At 37.8% G+C, this 14,874-nt stretch overlaps 2 protein-coding genes across 3 annotated transcripts in view; one reads left to right on the forward strand and one right to left on the reverse strand.

Annotated features, from left to right (window-relative positions):
- The window catches only part of LOC110799321 (valine--tRNA ligase, chloroplastic/mitochondrial 2), a 52,949-nt gene extending 42,766 nt beyond the window's left edge, over window positions 1-10,183 (reverse strand). The window contains exons 1-4 of one of the 2 annotated variants that reach the window (XM_022004562.2): window positions 9,909-10,183; window positions 9,733-9,817; window positions 2,575-2,701; window positions 1,292-1,375 (exon numbers count right to left, since the gene is read on the reverse strand). In XM_022004562.2, coding sequence (XP_021860254.1) covers window positions 1,292-1,375; window positions 2,575-2,701; window positions 9,733-9,817; window positions 9,909-10,047 — 435 coding nt within the window. In that variant the 5' untranslated portion in view covers window positions 10,048-10,183. The remainder of the gene's footprint in view (window positions 1-1,291; window positions 1,376-2,574; window positions 2,702-9,732; window positions 9,818-9,908) is intronic. The other variant, XM_022004563.2, reaches the window with a different exon arrangement.
- Window positions 10,184-12,474: 2,291 nt separating this feature from the next.
- Window positions 12,475-13,319, forward strand: LOC130464338 (uncharacterized). The gene is made up of 2 exons (XM_056833867.1): window positions 12,475-12,824; window positions 12,890-13,319. Exons 1-2 carry the CDS (start codon window positions 12,475-12,477, stop codon window positions 13,317-13,319), a joined length of 780 nt encoding a protein of 259 aa, XP_056689845.1.
- Window positions 13,320-14,874: the final 1,555 nt, after the last annotated feature.

Below are 14,874 nucleotides of genomic sequence, written 5' to 3' on the forward strand. Positions count from 1 at the left end.
AAGCGCAAGCGCAAAGTGCGCGCTTCACCGTAGTGAAGCGCACTTTTTAAGAATTAAAGGTTTCTTTACTAATATGCATATAACATCAGATTTGTTTCCCTATTACTCTTTGTTTTAACAAAAATTAAGCATATAACAGTGTTTATCAAGAAGCTAGGGCTGGTTGTTGTCTTCTTCTTTTGTTTTCGTCTTCTTTTCTTCTTTTTCCTTTTCTTTTGGACTCTTGGCCCACTTTCTATTGTTAAAAATTAATAGGGGTTGGTCCAAAACACAAGAACAATATAAAAAAAAGAAGCTTCCAACGTAAAATAAAAATTAAAAAAATTAAGAGAAAAAAAATTTCAATGAAGCGCAAAAAAGCAAGCTTCATGTGCTTCGCGCGCTTCATGCGCTACTTCCAAAACTCTTTTCCTAGGCCTACTTAAGCACTTTGCTCTAGCGTTTAAGCGCACTTTTTAAACAATATCCTCTCCTCATGTGTTTCTACAGGCCCGTGCCCTGCAACTCATACAGTGAATTATGAAAGATCTTTTAAGTTCTTCAATAATATGACTTTTAGGTCGATGTTCTAAGTATTTGGGCAACTCTCTTTTCATTGAATGTGTAACAGGGAGTTCTACATTATTAATTATCTCTATGAATTGAGACAAAGTTAATTCCAAACTGCATAAAACACTACACTTTCTGCATGATGGTTTCAACAAAAGTCCAAGTGAACCATCACTCTATACTAAACATGAAAGTGATGGTCATTTTCTCATTGTTTGTCTTTTAAGTTGATATTTACTATACACTATAAAAAAGTCCATGATGCAAAATATGATATGACGGACTTGGGCCTCGTGAAGTAATTCCTTGAGACCTTGACATCCAAGCAAAGCACACTAAAGGAGAAATTTTTTGTGGAGACCATGGTAATTCACTAATTTGTGGAGGTAATTTTAAGCAAGTCATGTGTATCGTGTTCTATGAAACAGAGAGGGACGGGTAAAAGTGAACATCAGAAAGTTAACATGAAATTCTCCCAGATGGAGCAAGTTGTAATTTGTTTAATTGCTGAATACGGAAAAAAATATGGGAGAAGCAGTCACTTGTGAAAATATCAGCACATTGATAAGAGAAAGACTATAAAGAAATGTCTAATAATTTTTTATTTACAGGAAAGGCTTCAAGGAGATATTAGAACAAAAGGTGAAGACAACTGGATTCTATTGATTCACCACTAAACGTGCAACATACAGGGTTAGATATAATGATAATAAAGTTACTAAGAACTGATCCAAATACAAACCTGAGTAGCTATGCCTGCATGATCAGTACCAGGAATCCAAACTGTAGGTCTTCCCTTCATGCGGTGATATCTGACCATAATATCCTACAATGAACCATGAAGGCATCATACGTCAAGAAAAGTCAAGAAGCAGACCAACTAAAACATAAAGCAGGTATTCGTTATTGCTACATCAAACTAAAACATTCGACCAAACAAAAAAGAAATTTACACGTTATGACATCAAGAAAAGATGAAGACATTCCTAAATTTATGATGTTACCATGGTCATGCAATAAAGATCAAGGAAGACATAGCTCAGCTCAGCTTCCTTGAATACATCGCTTCATCACTCCATGTACCAAGTTCCAGCATGAATTACTTTTTACATTCTTTACATCCACACCAAAGAAAACTGAAGCTGATGACTCACACCCCCCCCCCCCTCAAAAAAAAATGATCATGTAATCATTTTAATCACACCAACCACAATTATAGGATTCGAGATTTATTTTGGACGACACAAGTGATGAGAATGTGAAAGGAAATTCTTTTGAAGAACCTATATTACTGATTCTGATCATGTGGGATTCAACCTTGGGGTAAACAAGCTGGATATGGTCACTACACTCACTTGGATAGAAGAGGATTGGGCTTGATCGTTGGGCTATACTATCTTTTTTGTTTTTATTAGGCAACATGGGAGGAGTTCAAGAAAGAACTCAAAGAACAGTTCTACCCTTAGAAGCCCGAGTTCGCCGCGCGAATGAAGTTGCAAATTCCTGCAAAATGTTCTGCCCTTCACATCTCCCCCAAAAGTGACATAATGTAGGTGGAGTTGCAACTAATCCTACCAATACACTTCATAGTCCATCACCAAAGATAGATCACAATTGCAAAAATCAAGTAGGTTCCTTTTCTTCCCCAACAAATTATGTGATATACATAAGAGGATTGATTCACATTTTCTCACAATTATTAACCTCAAGGCTAGCTAATGACACAAATATTTCGGTATTTCACCCACTTGAAACCTTAGGCTTCCAAATTAAAGTGGGGATACGAAAAGGCTACCATTTAAGTCTTATTTCCGCTGACTACAGAGAGAGAATTTGGAGAATCCCAATTTGGACATACAAAATATATGCCCTCCATAAGCCACATAAAAGTCTAATGAGGCAACTATATGATATTTTATCATGGGTGGGGCAAGCTCGTTTATTTTGGTAAAAGACACTTAGAAATCAAGATCTACGAAACTAAATATTAAGATGTAGAAACAAACTAGACACTACTTCACCAACCTCAAGAGTTACGAACATTGCATGCCCCATATGCAATGATCCAGTGACATTAGGGGGAGGCATCGAGATAACAAAAGGATCACCTCCTTGATCCAAATTTGGTTTGAAGTAACCCTGAGATTCCCACCTGACATAAACCACTTCCTCATTAAGATGCTAAAAATTGTCTTCAACATGAAGAAGACATAAATATGAGAGAGAAGACCCAGATGTGGCATAAAAATCCAAAGTTGTTCAAACACCCATTCTAAATTTAACAAAAAGATACTAGCAAAGACAAATAAAAAAAAACTAAAAAAAATAGATGCATTTGTACACTTTCGACTCAGAAGTTTTAATCAAGTACAAAGTACATGCACACAGATTAAAAGGCATCTTTTACATAAGCAATGGAACATTTAAGGTGTTCCCACTTCTTTCTTCTTTTTACCCGGAAGTTGCTGAACATATGACTCATCTTAATTTATTAGCCAAATTAAACTAATCCAGAGATGGGACTTTGGCTAAGGGCATGTAATCTTTTTTTTTTTTTGGCACGGTTAAGGAATTCGATCTGGATGATGTTAAAATATAATAACAAACGTTGGTAAATTAATGGGCAAAGGGGTAGGTGTAGATGTAATACCCTGAATATGTAAAATCTAACTAATTATTCATAATTACTTTTACAAGTCTAATTAGCGTACTAATTTAAATGTTCGGGTTTTATTTTATTTATTTTACAATATTAAGTCCATTTTATGTATATTACAATGTCCATTTCCGATGGAGCCAATGTTTCATTTGTTCTTTTGGCTGTGGGATGTAATTGACTCATAGATAAAAAATGCGGTAACGGTCACGGTCGCGGAATCGGTCACGGAGTCTCGGTAACGGAAATGATGCGTTAGTCGCGGACCGTGTCGCGGTTGTCGGGTAGGAATTTGAAATTTGAAATTTGAAAAAGAAGCCCGACGTCAGCCCCATTCACTACCTACCCTAGTCCCCCTCCCCTAAACCGTACACGTGACATAATTAAAATGAATTCATTTGTCTACCTTCTCTCTCCTCTCTTGTTTTAGATTTGAAAATAGAGTTCTCTACTCTATTTCAATGGAGTTCCTCCATTTCTTTCCTTTTTCCCTTTCTTTTTGTCGAAAACATGGGGAATTCGGCTGAAAACCGAGTAGATGTGAGGTTTATAACGTTTAATGCGGACAAAATTCGTTCGGATCGGTTGAACTGGCCGAGATCTCGCCGTTTTTAAAAACACCTTTACAACTCGGGATATCTCGTATCGCCAGCCTCCAAAACCTTGTTAACTTGGGCGATACGAGTTAACTCGGGCGGGTTTTTACACCATGAATTGACTAAATCAAAATGACCCTTAAAACCTCTTCGCTTCCTTTCCATGAAGTAGAAGATGGTCGTCCTGTTGTCGTCCCGTTATCGCTTTTGGGTCAATTGAAACAACCTCTGTGCAATTGGGGTAAGTTTGCGTACACCCGATCCCCCCCCCCCCCCTTACCCTACTTCTTGCGGGAGCCTCTTTGAGGCAATGGGGTAATGATAAAGATAATGATGATTACAATATTAAGATTTTTTTATTTTGAAATAACGTTGTTATTGTTTTAAATATTATTTTTATGAATCGATATATTATTTTCTAAAACGTATCATCTTACTTATTAAATTATTTTCTATGCACAAATTATTTTCTAAAATATGTTCATAATTAATTGGGTCAATTGTTACAACACTACATAGAAATAAGCCATTCAAGCCCATAAAATTGCCATCCTAAATAAGAAAAAGAAAAAGAAAAAGAAAAAGAAAAATCCCAAGACACCATCACCAATATCACGCATCATCATTTCTACACTATCATCACCTATGCTCATCATCATACATCCATGGAAGCTTCTCAAAATTACCTCCCCCGAAATACACCTCCCTTAGATTACAATTGTACTGATTTTGTTCATCTTCATCTCAACAATGTGGAGCTTTCTCCATTAATGGATGCACCACCCTAATCAAACAATCAACATTGAGTTTCAATTTGAATAATCACACAAATTCATCTATAAACAGTGCAAGTATTCAACTTAATTCATTCCCAAACTCACCTTTAAAATCCAAATTAAAATGAGTTAGAAAATCCAATTAAAACTCCAAATTATGGCACCACTCCAATCACCGGCTTGCAGCCACGACCCTCACCATCAGCAACCGACCAGCGTCGTCTGGTCGCTTCTCCTCCCTCTGTTCCCTCCTTCTTTTGGTTCCGTCGTTCTCCCCCTTCCCCTAACACCCTCTCGCAGCTCCCTCTCCCCTCCTCCCCGCCTACTTCGCTTCTCCTCTCCGCCTGCAGTACCGCCACACGCAATCGCGGCCACCTCCCTTCTTGCTGCCTGCAACCCACCCACGCTGCCCCCTCTTCATTTCGTGCCTTCCTCTCTAAACAAGACGGATTTTGGTCTTTAATCCCCAAGTTCAACATATATTGACCCATTAAGAGTAAGTTGACCCATTTTAATTTTCTAAAGCCTTATTTATTATTGCTATGTTGTTACTATTTTCATTTCCATTTCCGTTTTCGTTTCTATTTTAATTTTAAACGTTCTAATTATTTTTTTAAGTATTTAAGCTACTTTAATTATTTGATAAAGTCGTTATTATTGAAATATAAATTCTAACATGTTATATTATTATTATTATTATTAATTATTATTATTAATTATTATTATTATTAATTATTATTATTATTATTATTATTATCAACAAGAATGTGACGCTTATTAAATTATAAGTTTGAAAAGAGTATTAAAATGCTTCTATTATTACTTTGATGGTTAATTATTATATAATTTACGAATTAACAAATTTCAAAAAGTAAAAAGGATAATGTTATTTTACAAATCATTTTATTAATTCAATTGAGTTATTAATATTATAAATATTCAATAACAAGAAGCGGTCCTTGGAGCTCAAGAAGAACGGTCCATCGAAAGTAAGGAAAACGAGTGCTAATATTATAAACTGAGGTCTGAGGTAATATCTATTGCTAACACCCACGATCCCCTTCACAAACGCGTTTATGGAAATGATTTATGAATATGAGAAATGGTTTATGATTTATAACCATGTTTATGATATAATTTTTATTGGATTACGAGATGCTCTTTTGATTTCAATTATGATTTTAGGAAAGTAATCCCTCCGGCCATAATATTCTTACACTTTCCCTTTTCATCCGATTAGTTTTTACACTTCTATTTTGGGATTTTCACTACCAAAAAGCTAGGGTCTCACTCTCTCTCACATTGCATCAAAATAAACACTACACTATCTACTTTTCAATAAAATAATACCCCACTATCTACTTCCCCATCTACTTTTCTAATACAATAATATTTGATAACCAAACAACTTATCTCCTAAAACTATGTGCCTTGATAACTGTAAAAACTATTCTGGAAGGGAGAGGGTATGAATGATTTTAATGAGCTTTACGAAGCATGATTTATGATTATGAAATGTTAACATGATAATGAAAAAAGAAAGACAAGGTCCTGGTAGTATTATTATGATATCTTCTATTCTGATTATGGTCGTGCACGTAACCTCATACCCCGCTACGCCGTGATGGGTATCGTCTTTTTCTGTCTTATTATGATGGTACGATCTGGTGGTGGGACTGTGGGAGACGTCCTACGTCTGTAAAAATGAATTGAAATGAATTTACACTGTTAGAGTAGTTGTTACTAAGCCTCGGCTCATGATGTTGTTTTTGGTTTTAGGTACTGAAGAGGACAACGGGATGGGTTAGTGGTGAGGACGCATCAGTTAAAGCAAGGTTATGTAGCTGAATAAGTTAACTTTAATAGTTAATTTGTATTATGACAATTTAGTTAATATCACGAGTCTTATGTTTTATTATTCTTAATAATTGTTTATTTATGAATTATACGCCTTGTATCTCTCAATAGAGAGGTACGGCATATGGCGCACCGACTAAACTAGGGTTCCACTCATAGATAAAAAATGCGGTAACGGTCACGGTCGCGGAATCGGTCACGGAGTCTCGGTAACGGAAATGATGCGTTAGTCGCGGACCGTGTCGCGGTTGTCGGGTAGGAATTTGAAATTTGAAATTTGAAATTTGAAAAAGAAGCCCGACGTCAGCCCCATTCACTACCTACCCTAGTCCCCCTCCCCTAAACCGTACACGTGACATAATTAAAATGAATTCATTTGTCTACCTTCTCTCTCCTCTCTTGTTTTAGATTTGAAAATAGAGTTCTCTACTCTATTTCAATGGAGTTCCTCCATTTCTTTCCTTTTTCCCTTTCTTTTTGTCGAAAACATGGGGAATTCGGCTAAAAACCGAGTAGATGTGAGGTTTATAACGTTTAATGCGGACAAAATTCGTTCGGATCGGTTGAACTGGCCGAGATCTCGCCGTTTTTAAAAACACCTTTACAACTCGGGATATCTCGTATCGCCAGCCTCCAAAACCTTGTTAACTTGGGCGATACGAGTTAACTCGGGCGGGTTTTTACACCATGGTTCCACTGCTAATTATGCATTAAGTAACTTAATAATATTGATTAGAAGTCGGGGCGTTACAAGTTAAGGGGAAAATAGTCCGCATTTTGGGAGGTCATGGCTTGATACATGTAGGAAACACTGTACTTTATCTTTCTAGATTTTGGTAAATACAGGTATTACATAAAGCTCTTGAGGAGACCCTAACTAAAGAAAACATGAGATACTTGCTCTATGATATGCTTGATGGATGGTCAGTCGAGTTGAAACCTTTGTAGAGTTCTATCTATCACTCTTTCAAACTTCAAGTCAGCTTGAAATCCTGGTTGAAATCTAAGAAAGTACCGGTGCCCAAAAAGAAGTGGAACGTGGATTACCTCCAAGAGGCAAACCCAAATGATTAACAGGCTGCCTCTCAACCCTCTCAACCGGCAGTTGGCACCCCAACATTGCAGCGAGAAATATGTAATACAGTAAGGACCTTTTTGAGATTTTCTACAATTTCTACCTCTGCACTTTTACTTTCCAGTACATGTTGATCATTGGTTATACAACAACAACAACAACAAAGCCTTAGTCCCAAAATATTTTGGGGTCGGCTAACATTAATCGTCGTAGGATATCGTCATTGTCACCGATCAAACCAAAAAGAAGCGGGAAGTTAAAAGAATAAACAAGGAAGAGGGAGAAAGTGGAATTAATGAAAGTAAGATAAGGGAAAATATATATATATTATAGAAAAAATATTATAAGGGATAATAAAAAATAAAATAAAAAATATATATATATATATTACAGAAAAAATATTATAAGGGATAATAAAAATAAGTAAAGTTTATCATAAATAAATAAGTAAAATAAGTACATTTCAAAAAAAAGTAAAAAAAAATAAATAACATAAATAAATAAATAAAAGTAAGAAAAGTCAAAAATGGAAGTTGTGTAAGTCAAATGAAGTCATCAATGTATATTCTCTCCCTCCATTCTGTCCTATCCAACGCCATATTTTGCTCAATCCCAAGAAAGCTCATATCGTGCTCAACCAACTTCCTCCAAGTTTTCTTAGGTATTCCCTAACCCTTGCAATTTCGCAAAAATTTTAGTGCGTGAAAACAACATTTCTTATGCAATTATTTTGGTGCAGACAAAGGGAAGGGGAAAAATCTCCAGCATAGACATATTGCATTACTAGAATATCTAAAGAATTTCCTGACATTCGAAGCTATTCTTAACTTTTGTAACAGGCGGCTAGCCGCACTACATGATGATAGCTCCCAAAACTATGAGTAGAGAGTATAAGTGATGTGAATTTAATCACGGGAAAGAGAACTCAAATCAGAAACTAAGATCTAACCAATGATAGCTAAACAGAGTGGTATTTAGGACGAATATGCACTAAAGCTATGGAGGGTGGAGGGAGGACGTGTGTTTATATGGAGGATAGATAGTCGATAGATAGTAGATGGATAGATCTCAATCCCGCAAGACGAGATGTCTCTTCCTAGCCGCAGCCAGAAGATATTCACAGCCAGACAAGTGAAGTTCGATTAAACAAATCAATAAGAAAACGCTCAATTTTTAACTCAATTCAAATCTCTGATTTCTTTGATTCATTTTGTGGCCTTAAAATAGGCTAGAAAAGACAAACATATTTGGACTAGGAAACTCCAATCCAAGTCCTACTCCTAGTACAACTTGGGATCATAATCGACCGAAACTAGGCTTAACAAATAAAAAACGAATTTAATTAGAAAATGAAAATCTTAAATGACTTGGGCACTAGAAAACTCAAAAACAGAAAATCACGAAACACAAATCCTAAACAAGTTAGGAATTGAATCGCATAAAAAGCAATTCCTGACATTACCACAAGCTAAAACCACAGAAAAACTCACTCAAGCGAGTGCCAAAAACGTGCTAACTAAAAAAAAAAGACATTAAGCTTAGTAAAGAAGAACCATACTGTTGCACGGATCAATAAGATACATAACTGATTATCGGTGACAAAGATAAGTTTTCCACATAAACAAGCAAGTAAGAAGAAAATTCAAACATCAAAAATCGTACTTTATCCAACAAATTAGAAAAGCAAGACATATAGATATCTAAGTTGTCATGGTAAAGATATTAAACCTCAAATAAAAAGGATAATTATGGACTTGTGGTGTTTCAACCAAATTCCTTAAAAATGTCCTTCAATCAAATGTGGCATACAGAGTACGAAATATTATTTAGTGATGCAGGGAGAAATTACCAAGCTTTTGTATTGACAATAAGTTGGTGATCCTAATTCCTAAGGCCAAGGGTCAACCAAACTTCTTTCGATTCTAAATCTCTAATTAACGAGCAACTCATTCCCCATTCCCTCGTCTCATCTACAACTATTGTGCATTACATAGACCAATTACTATACGAAAATTAAAATTCGGCAAATGAATGGTTATGACTCACAGAATACAAGAAAAAATGAAACTAAATTAGAAAACTGTTGTTAATGGTTTCTGATACATTAGCACGTTAGCAATAATATTGTTGCATTAACATAGAAAGAGATAATAATAGAAAAATGTGTATATCTGTGCTTCTCAATAATAAAATTAATGGTTAATTCAAAAGAAAGAGAAATACCAATTGTAAATGCGCTCCTCCCATTCAAAATCAAACGTTTTCGCAACATCCGGCGAGGTAAACACGTCATTCTGCGAAGCTGAAACTGCAATCAAAACATCAATTTCAAATAAAATTAGATAAAAGATACACAAAATTAGAACCAATGTAAGCAGAAATTTCTGAAATAAAAATACCGGAGAAAAGCCGACGCTTGAAATTAGATAATTGAACAGAGGAGACTTTGTTGACAAAGCGACGATGAGAGTAAATCAGAGGGTTGAATCTGCGAATGGTTGAAGGAGAGAGGAGGAAAGGGCTAGCAAGTAGCGCCATTGTTGTGCTCGGCGCTAGTTAGAGCTTTCACCAGTAGAGTGTGGTGGTGGCAAGACTTTCGAAATAAAGAGGTGAGGTTTGAGGAAGAGAGGGGTATGTAGAGTAAACTGTAAAGCACGACAAAATGTGTTTCACGTACTAGGCACAATGCGGGTAGGTGCAGGATAATAGCCGCTATTGGCAAAAATTCTAATAGTGGGAAGTACGACAAAATGTGTTTCACATACTAGGCACAATGCGAGTAGATAAGGTGGTAAATAAGTGAAGAAAAGGTGTAAAAATGATGAGAGAGAAAATGATGAACTCTCGCAAGAAGAAACTGACTTGATGAAAAGGTCAAATAAGAAATCCAAAAGACAGGATGAAGAGGAGACGGACGATATGGAGGAGGATATAGGCTCCCATGTTTCACAAACACTGGAAAGGACCTTTGGTGGACAAAAAAGAGGACTAGTCTGTCCTATAGTAACGCCATTGGAGGAAGGGGTGTGAGCTCCCTGTACCAGAATCCACTATGTGTGGACAATCTGAATGGGATTTCTGATGATGAAAACTCACTTGACATGGGTGAGGAGGATCAGCAATGCCCAGTAATCACATTAACGAAAGAGGAGAAGATACGACTACGCAAGCCATGGCAAAACGCCTTAATTATCAAATTATTTGATAAGAGAATGAGGTATGAAGACTTGGTGAAAGTTCTTAGACTGAAATGGAGTCTAAAAGGCGATTTCGTACTGACGGATGTTGGATGCGCGTACTATATTGCCCGATTCACGAATATGGATGACCATAATTTCGTCATGACACAAGGGCCTTGGATGATTGGCGATAGCTATCTAACGATTCGAAAATGGATCCCTAACTTCATACCGGATGAGGAACCAATCAAGGTGTTAACGGCGTGGGTTCGTATTCCAAACCTATCTGTTGAATATTTTGATAAACAATTCTTATATAAGATTGGAGAAAAAATTGGGAGAGTCATTAAGATTGATAGACACACTGAGTCTATGAACCGAGGGCAGTACATTCGGTTTTGTGTTGAGATTGATATCACTAAGCCTTTACTGTCTAAGTTCCGTTTGAACGGCAGAGTTTGGGGGATTCAATACGAGGGACTAAGGCAAATATGCTTCAAATGTGGTAAACTAGGGCACAAGGAAGACAAATTTCCAAAGTTTGTCAAGGATGATGCAACTAAGGTTCAAGAATCCAACTACGTTAAGGGAGACTCAACACCAGCAGTCAAAAAAGTTCAAGAGGAGGAACAATATGGTTCATGGATGATTGTTCAAAGGCCTGCGAAAAAAAGTATCCAGCGAAATAAACCAGGAAGAAATCAGCAACAACAACAACAGGAAAGAGTCCATCGTGATAAACAAAATCCTCCCAACAGAATGAGTGAGAAGGTCAATAAGGATCGATTACAGGTACAATCAAAGGACAAGACCCCTAGTGGATCGAGGTTCGACGTTCTGAGTCAAGATACAGTAATGGAAGGACATGTCAATGAGGAGATTCAAGTCAACGACGGGGCGGTTTTACAGGAGGATGATCATGCTATTTTAGGGGAGCAAATCAAGGAGGTCCCATTGACTAATGTGGACGATGATCACTCATCTGTTTTGGGAGTAAATATGGTAATTGACAATTTGATCACGAGGCAAACTCTCAACGGCAGTGAAAATATATCACAAGCTATTCCTACCGTGAATTTGGGAGAAGATAATTCTTTTATGGTAAATAATATTCTAAATAAGGCTGGTGAGAACCGAAAGGAAGGAGAATCCTCGTTGAGCAATATTTCAATTCGGCTAGACTCACAAAGAATCCCTACCTTTAAGGGGAAAAAAGATTTGAGAACAACCAAACTTAACTCACCCTTAAACCTAGGGGTAAAGGGTTTGGCCCAGAAACAAAACCCGTTCAAAGATTGTAATATAGCTAAGGGTAAGTTGGACTCAAGAAAAAATAGCCCTGCTAACCCTAGACTGGTGGTGAGTTGTGGAAAAGAAAACCTTCATATAATCGAAGGGCAGCACTGTGTTGGTAATCCTAATACAGTAAACCAACTGGAAGTAGAGAAGAGCAGAAATACCAACAATGAATCCCCTCAGACCACCGGTGACATTGGAGGTTCGCATCCCCCCGGAGTACACAATGTTTATGGAGGAGTGTTCAGAAGGGCCAACAATGGTAACAGCCCACCCTTTGCTTCACAAGGTGGAAGTCAATGTGAGCTCGTACCTACCACCAGTCCATGTGCCCAAGGTGATGATGGTATCGGTGCAACATCCGATAGAGTTAGTGGATCCTCTGAAGGCATTGAGGGATGCGTTCATGAGTATTCTGCCTAGTGTTCCCTTGAACATCTATGATAGATACCCCTCTTTCACAATGTTTAATATGTCAATTAAGATCTTAATGTGGAATGTTCAAGGCGCGGGGAAACAAGCTTTTGTAGCTACGATGAGGGAGATAATTAAGATAAACAATCCTACTGTCATTGTACTAGTGGAGACGCACTTAAGTGGAGACAAAACTCAGAAAGTTTGCGACCGGTTAGGATTTTCTGGGCAGACAAGAGTAGAGGCTCAGGGATTCAGTGGTGGAATCTGGTTGTTTTGGAGAAAGGAATTGGTAACAGTCACTCCTTACGAAGCTCATGGGCAGCATTTGACAGTAAAAATAACTAAGGTAGGGGGTACCCCATGGCTCTTCTCGGCAGTTTACGCAAGCCCTGATTCAACCATAAGGAGGGATTTGTGGAAAGAGTTGAAAATGCGAAACGGAACTTTAATGGCCCATGGCTATTAACTGGGGACTTTAATGAAACAAGGTCGTTGAGTGAGAGACAAGGAACAGGAGGAACAGAAATGCAGAGAAGATGCAGAAGTTTTTGTGATTGGATGGAAACCAATGGGCTTATTGATTTAGGCTTCTCCGGACCAAGGCACACATGGTCTCGCGGAGAAACTGAACTCACATTCAAGTCGGCTCGTTTGGACAGATTCATGGCTAATGAGGACTGGACGTTACAATATGAAGAGGCAACAGTTAAGCATCTACCTAAAGCATGCTCAGACCATTGCCCCATTATTCTGAGCACAAATGGATTTGCACCTATCCCAACATCGTTGAAGCCTTTACGATTTCAAGCAGCCTGGATAACACATGATAAGTTTGAGGAATTCATGAGGGCAAATTGGAATAATTCTTTGCCTCTAATCCCATTTCTCTCGGATTTTGCTGTCAAGTTGAATTCCTAGAATAAGGAGAATTTTCACAATATATTCAAGAAAAAGAAAGAGTTGTGGGCACGGTTAGAGGGAGTTCAAAGGTGCCTGTCGAACCAGAAATTGCAACACTTAATCGAACTGGAAAAATCTTTAAGAAAGGAGTTAGAAACAGTTCTACATCAGGAAGAGCTGTTATGGTTTCAAAAATCTCGTATGGGCGCTATACGGGATGGAGATCGCAACACTAAGTTCTTTTATTTGTCTACGGTGATTCGGAGGAAGAGAAATAGGATTGAGATGTTGAAGAATGCAGATGGAGATTGGATCACCGAGCCACTGGCAGTAAAACAAATGGTTGTGCAATACTGGGAACAATTGTTTACAGAAGAAGAGCCCAATGCATTGATTGCGAACTTTGTACCAGGATGCTTTCCTGCTATCCCCACGGAGGATTGGGCCACACTTACTAGACCATATGCGAGATGTAAGGTGCGGGCTGCAATAATGAGTATGAAGCCCTATAAAGCTCCTGGTCCAGATGGGTTCCAACCCGTATTTTACCAACGGTTCTGGAACCTTATTGAGCCATCTGTGACTAGGACAGTGATGGATATTCTGGAAGGAAAAACCTTTCCGAAAAACTTGAACAAGGCATTTTTAGTGTTAATACCAAAAGAAGAGGAGCCTCATTTTGTTACCCAATTTAGGCCGATTGGACTGTGTAACATTATATACAAAATGGTTACTAAAGTCCTGGTTCACAGATTAAAATCGATTTTACCATCGTTTATTTCTCCTAACCAATGCTCATTCGTACCTAGGAGACAAATTACAGATAACATCGTGATTGTGCAAGAGATGTTGCATACTATGAGAAGAAAACAAGGGCGAGTGGGATACATGGAAATCAAGATCGATTTTGAGAAGGCTTACAATCGCCTACGGTGGAGGTTCATACGTCAATCTTTACAGGAACTCCGGTTGCCACAAAATATGGTAGAACTAATTATGCAATGTGTACAATCAACAAGTCTACAAATACTATGGAATGGAGAACCGACTGAGAGTTTTACTCCAAGCCGAGGAATACGACAAGGAGACCCTTTGTCTCCCTACTTATACGTCATATGCATGGAGTGATTAAGCCACTTGATCGAGAATGCTATCAATATTTGGGCATGGAACCCAGTAAGGGCAAGTAGGAATGGGCCCAAGATCTCCAACCTTGCCTTTGCGGATGATTTAATACTCTTTTCCGAGGCAACTGTAGACCAAGCCCAAGTCATTGCTGCATGCTTGGAGGAATTCTGTGACATGTCAGGGAGCAAAGTGAGCCATGGGAAATCCAGAGTCTACTTTTCAAAAAACACCAATATGGAGATTCGAGGGAGTATTTGCTCGGAGCTACAGGTCTGCGAAACGGAGGACTTGGGTACCTATCTTGGGGTACCAACAATAACTGGTAGGACCTCCAAGAAAGAATAACAATTTTTGGTTGATCGTATTAATGGGAAATTGTCAGGGTGGAAATCAAAAATTATTTCTATGGCTGGAAGGGCAACTCTTGTGCAGTCATGTTTGAGTT

The sequence above is a fragment of the Spinacia oleracea genome, chromosome 1 (genome assembly GCF_020520425.1).
Source record: "Spinacia oleracea cultivar Varoflay chromosome 1, BTI_SOV_V1, whole genome shotgun sequence".
Taxonomy (NCBI): domain Eukaryota; kingdom Viridiplantae; phylum Streptophyta; class Magnoliopsida; order Caryophyllales; family Amaranthaceae; genus Spinacia; species Spinacia oleracea.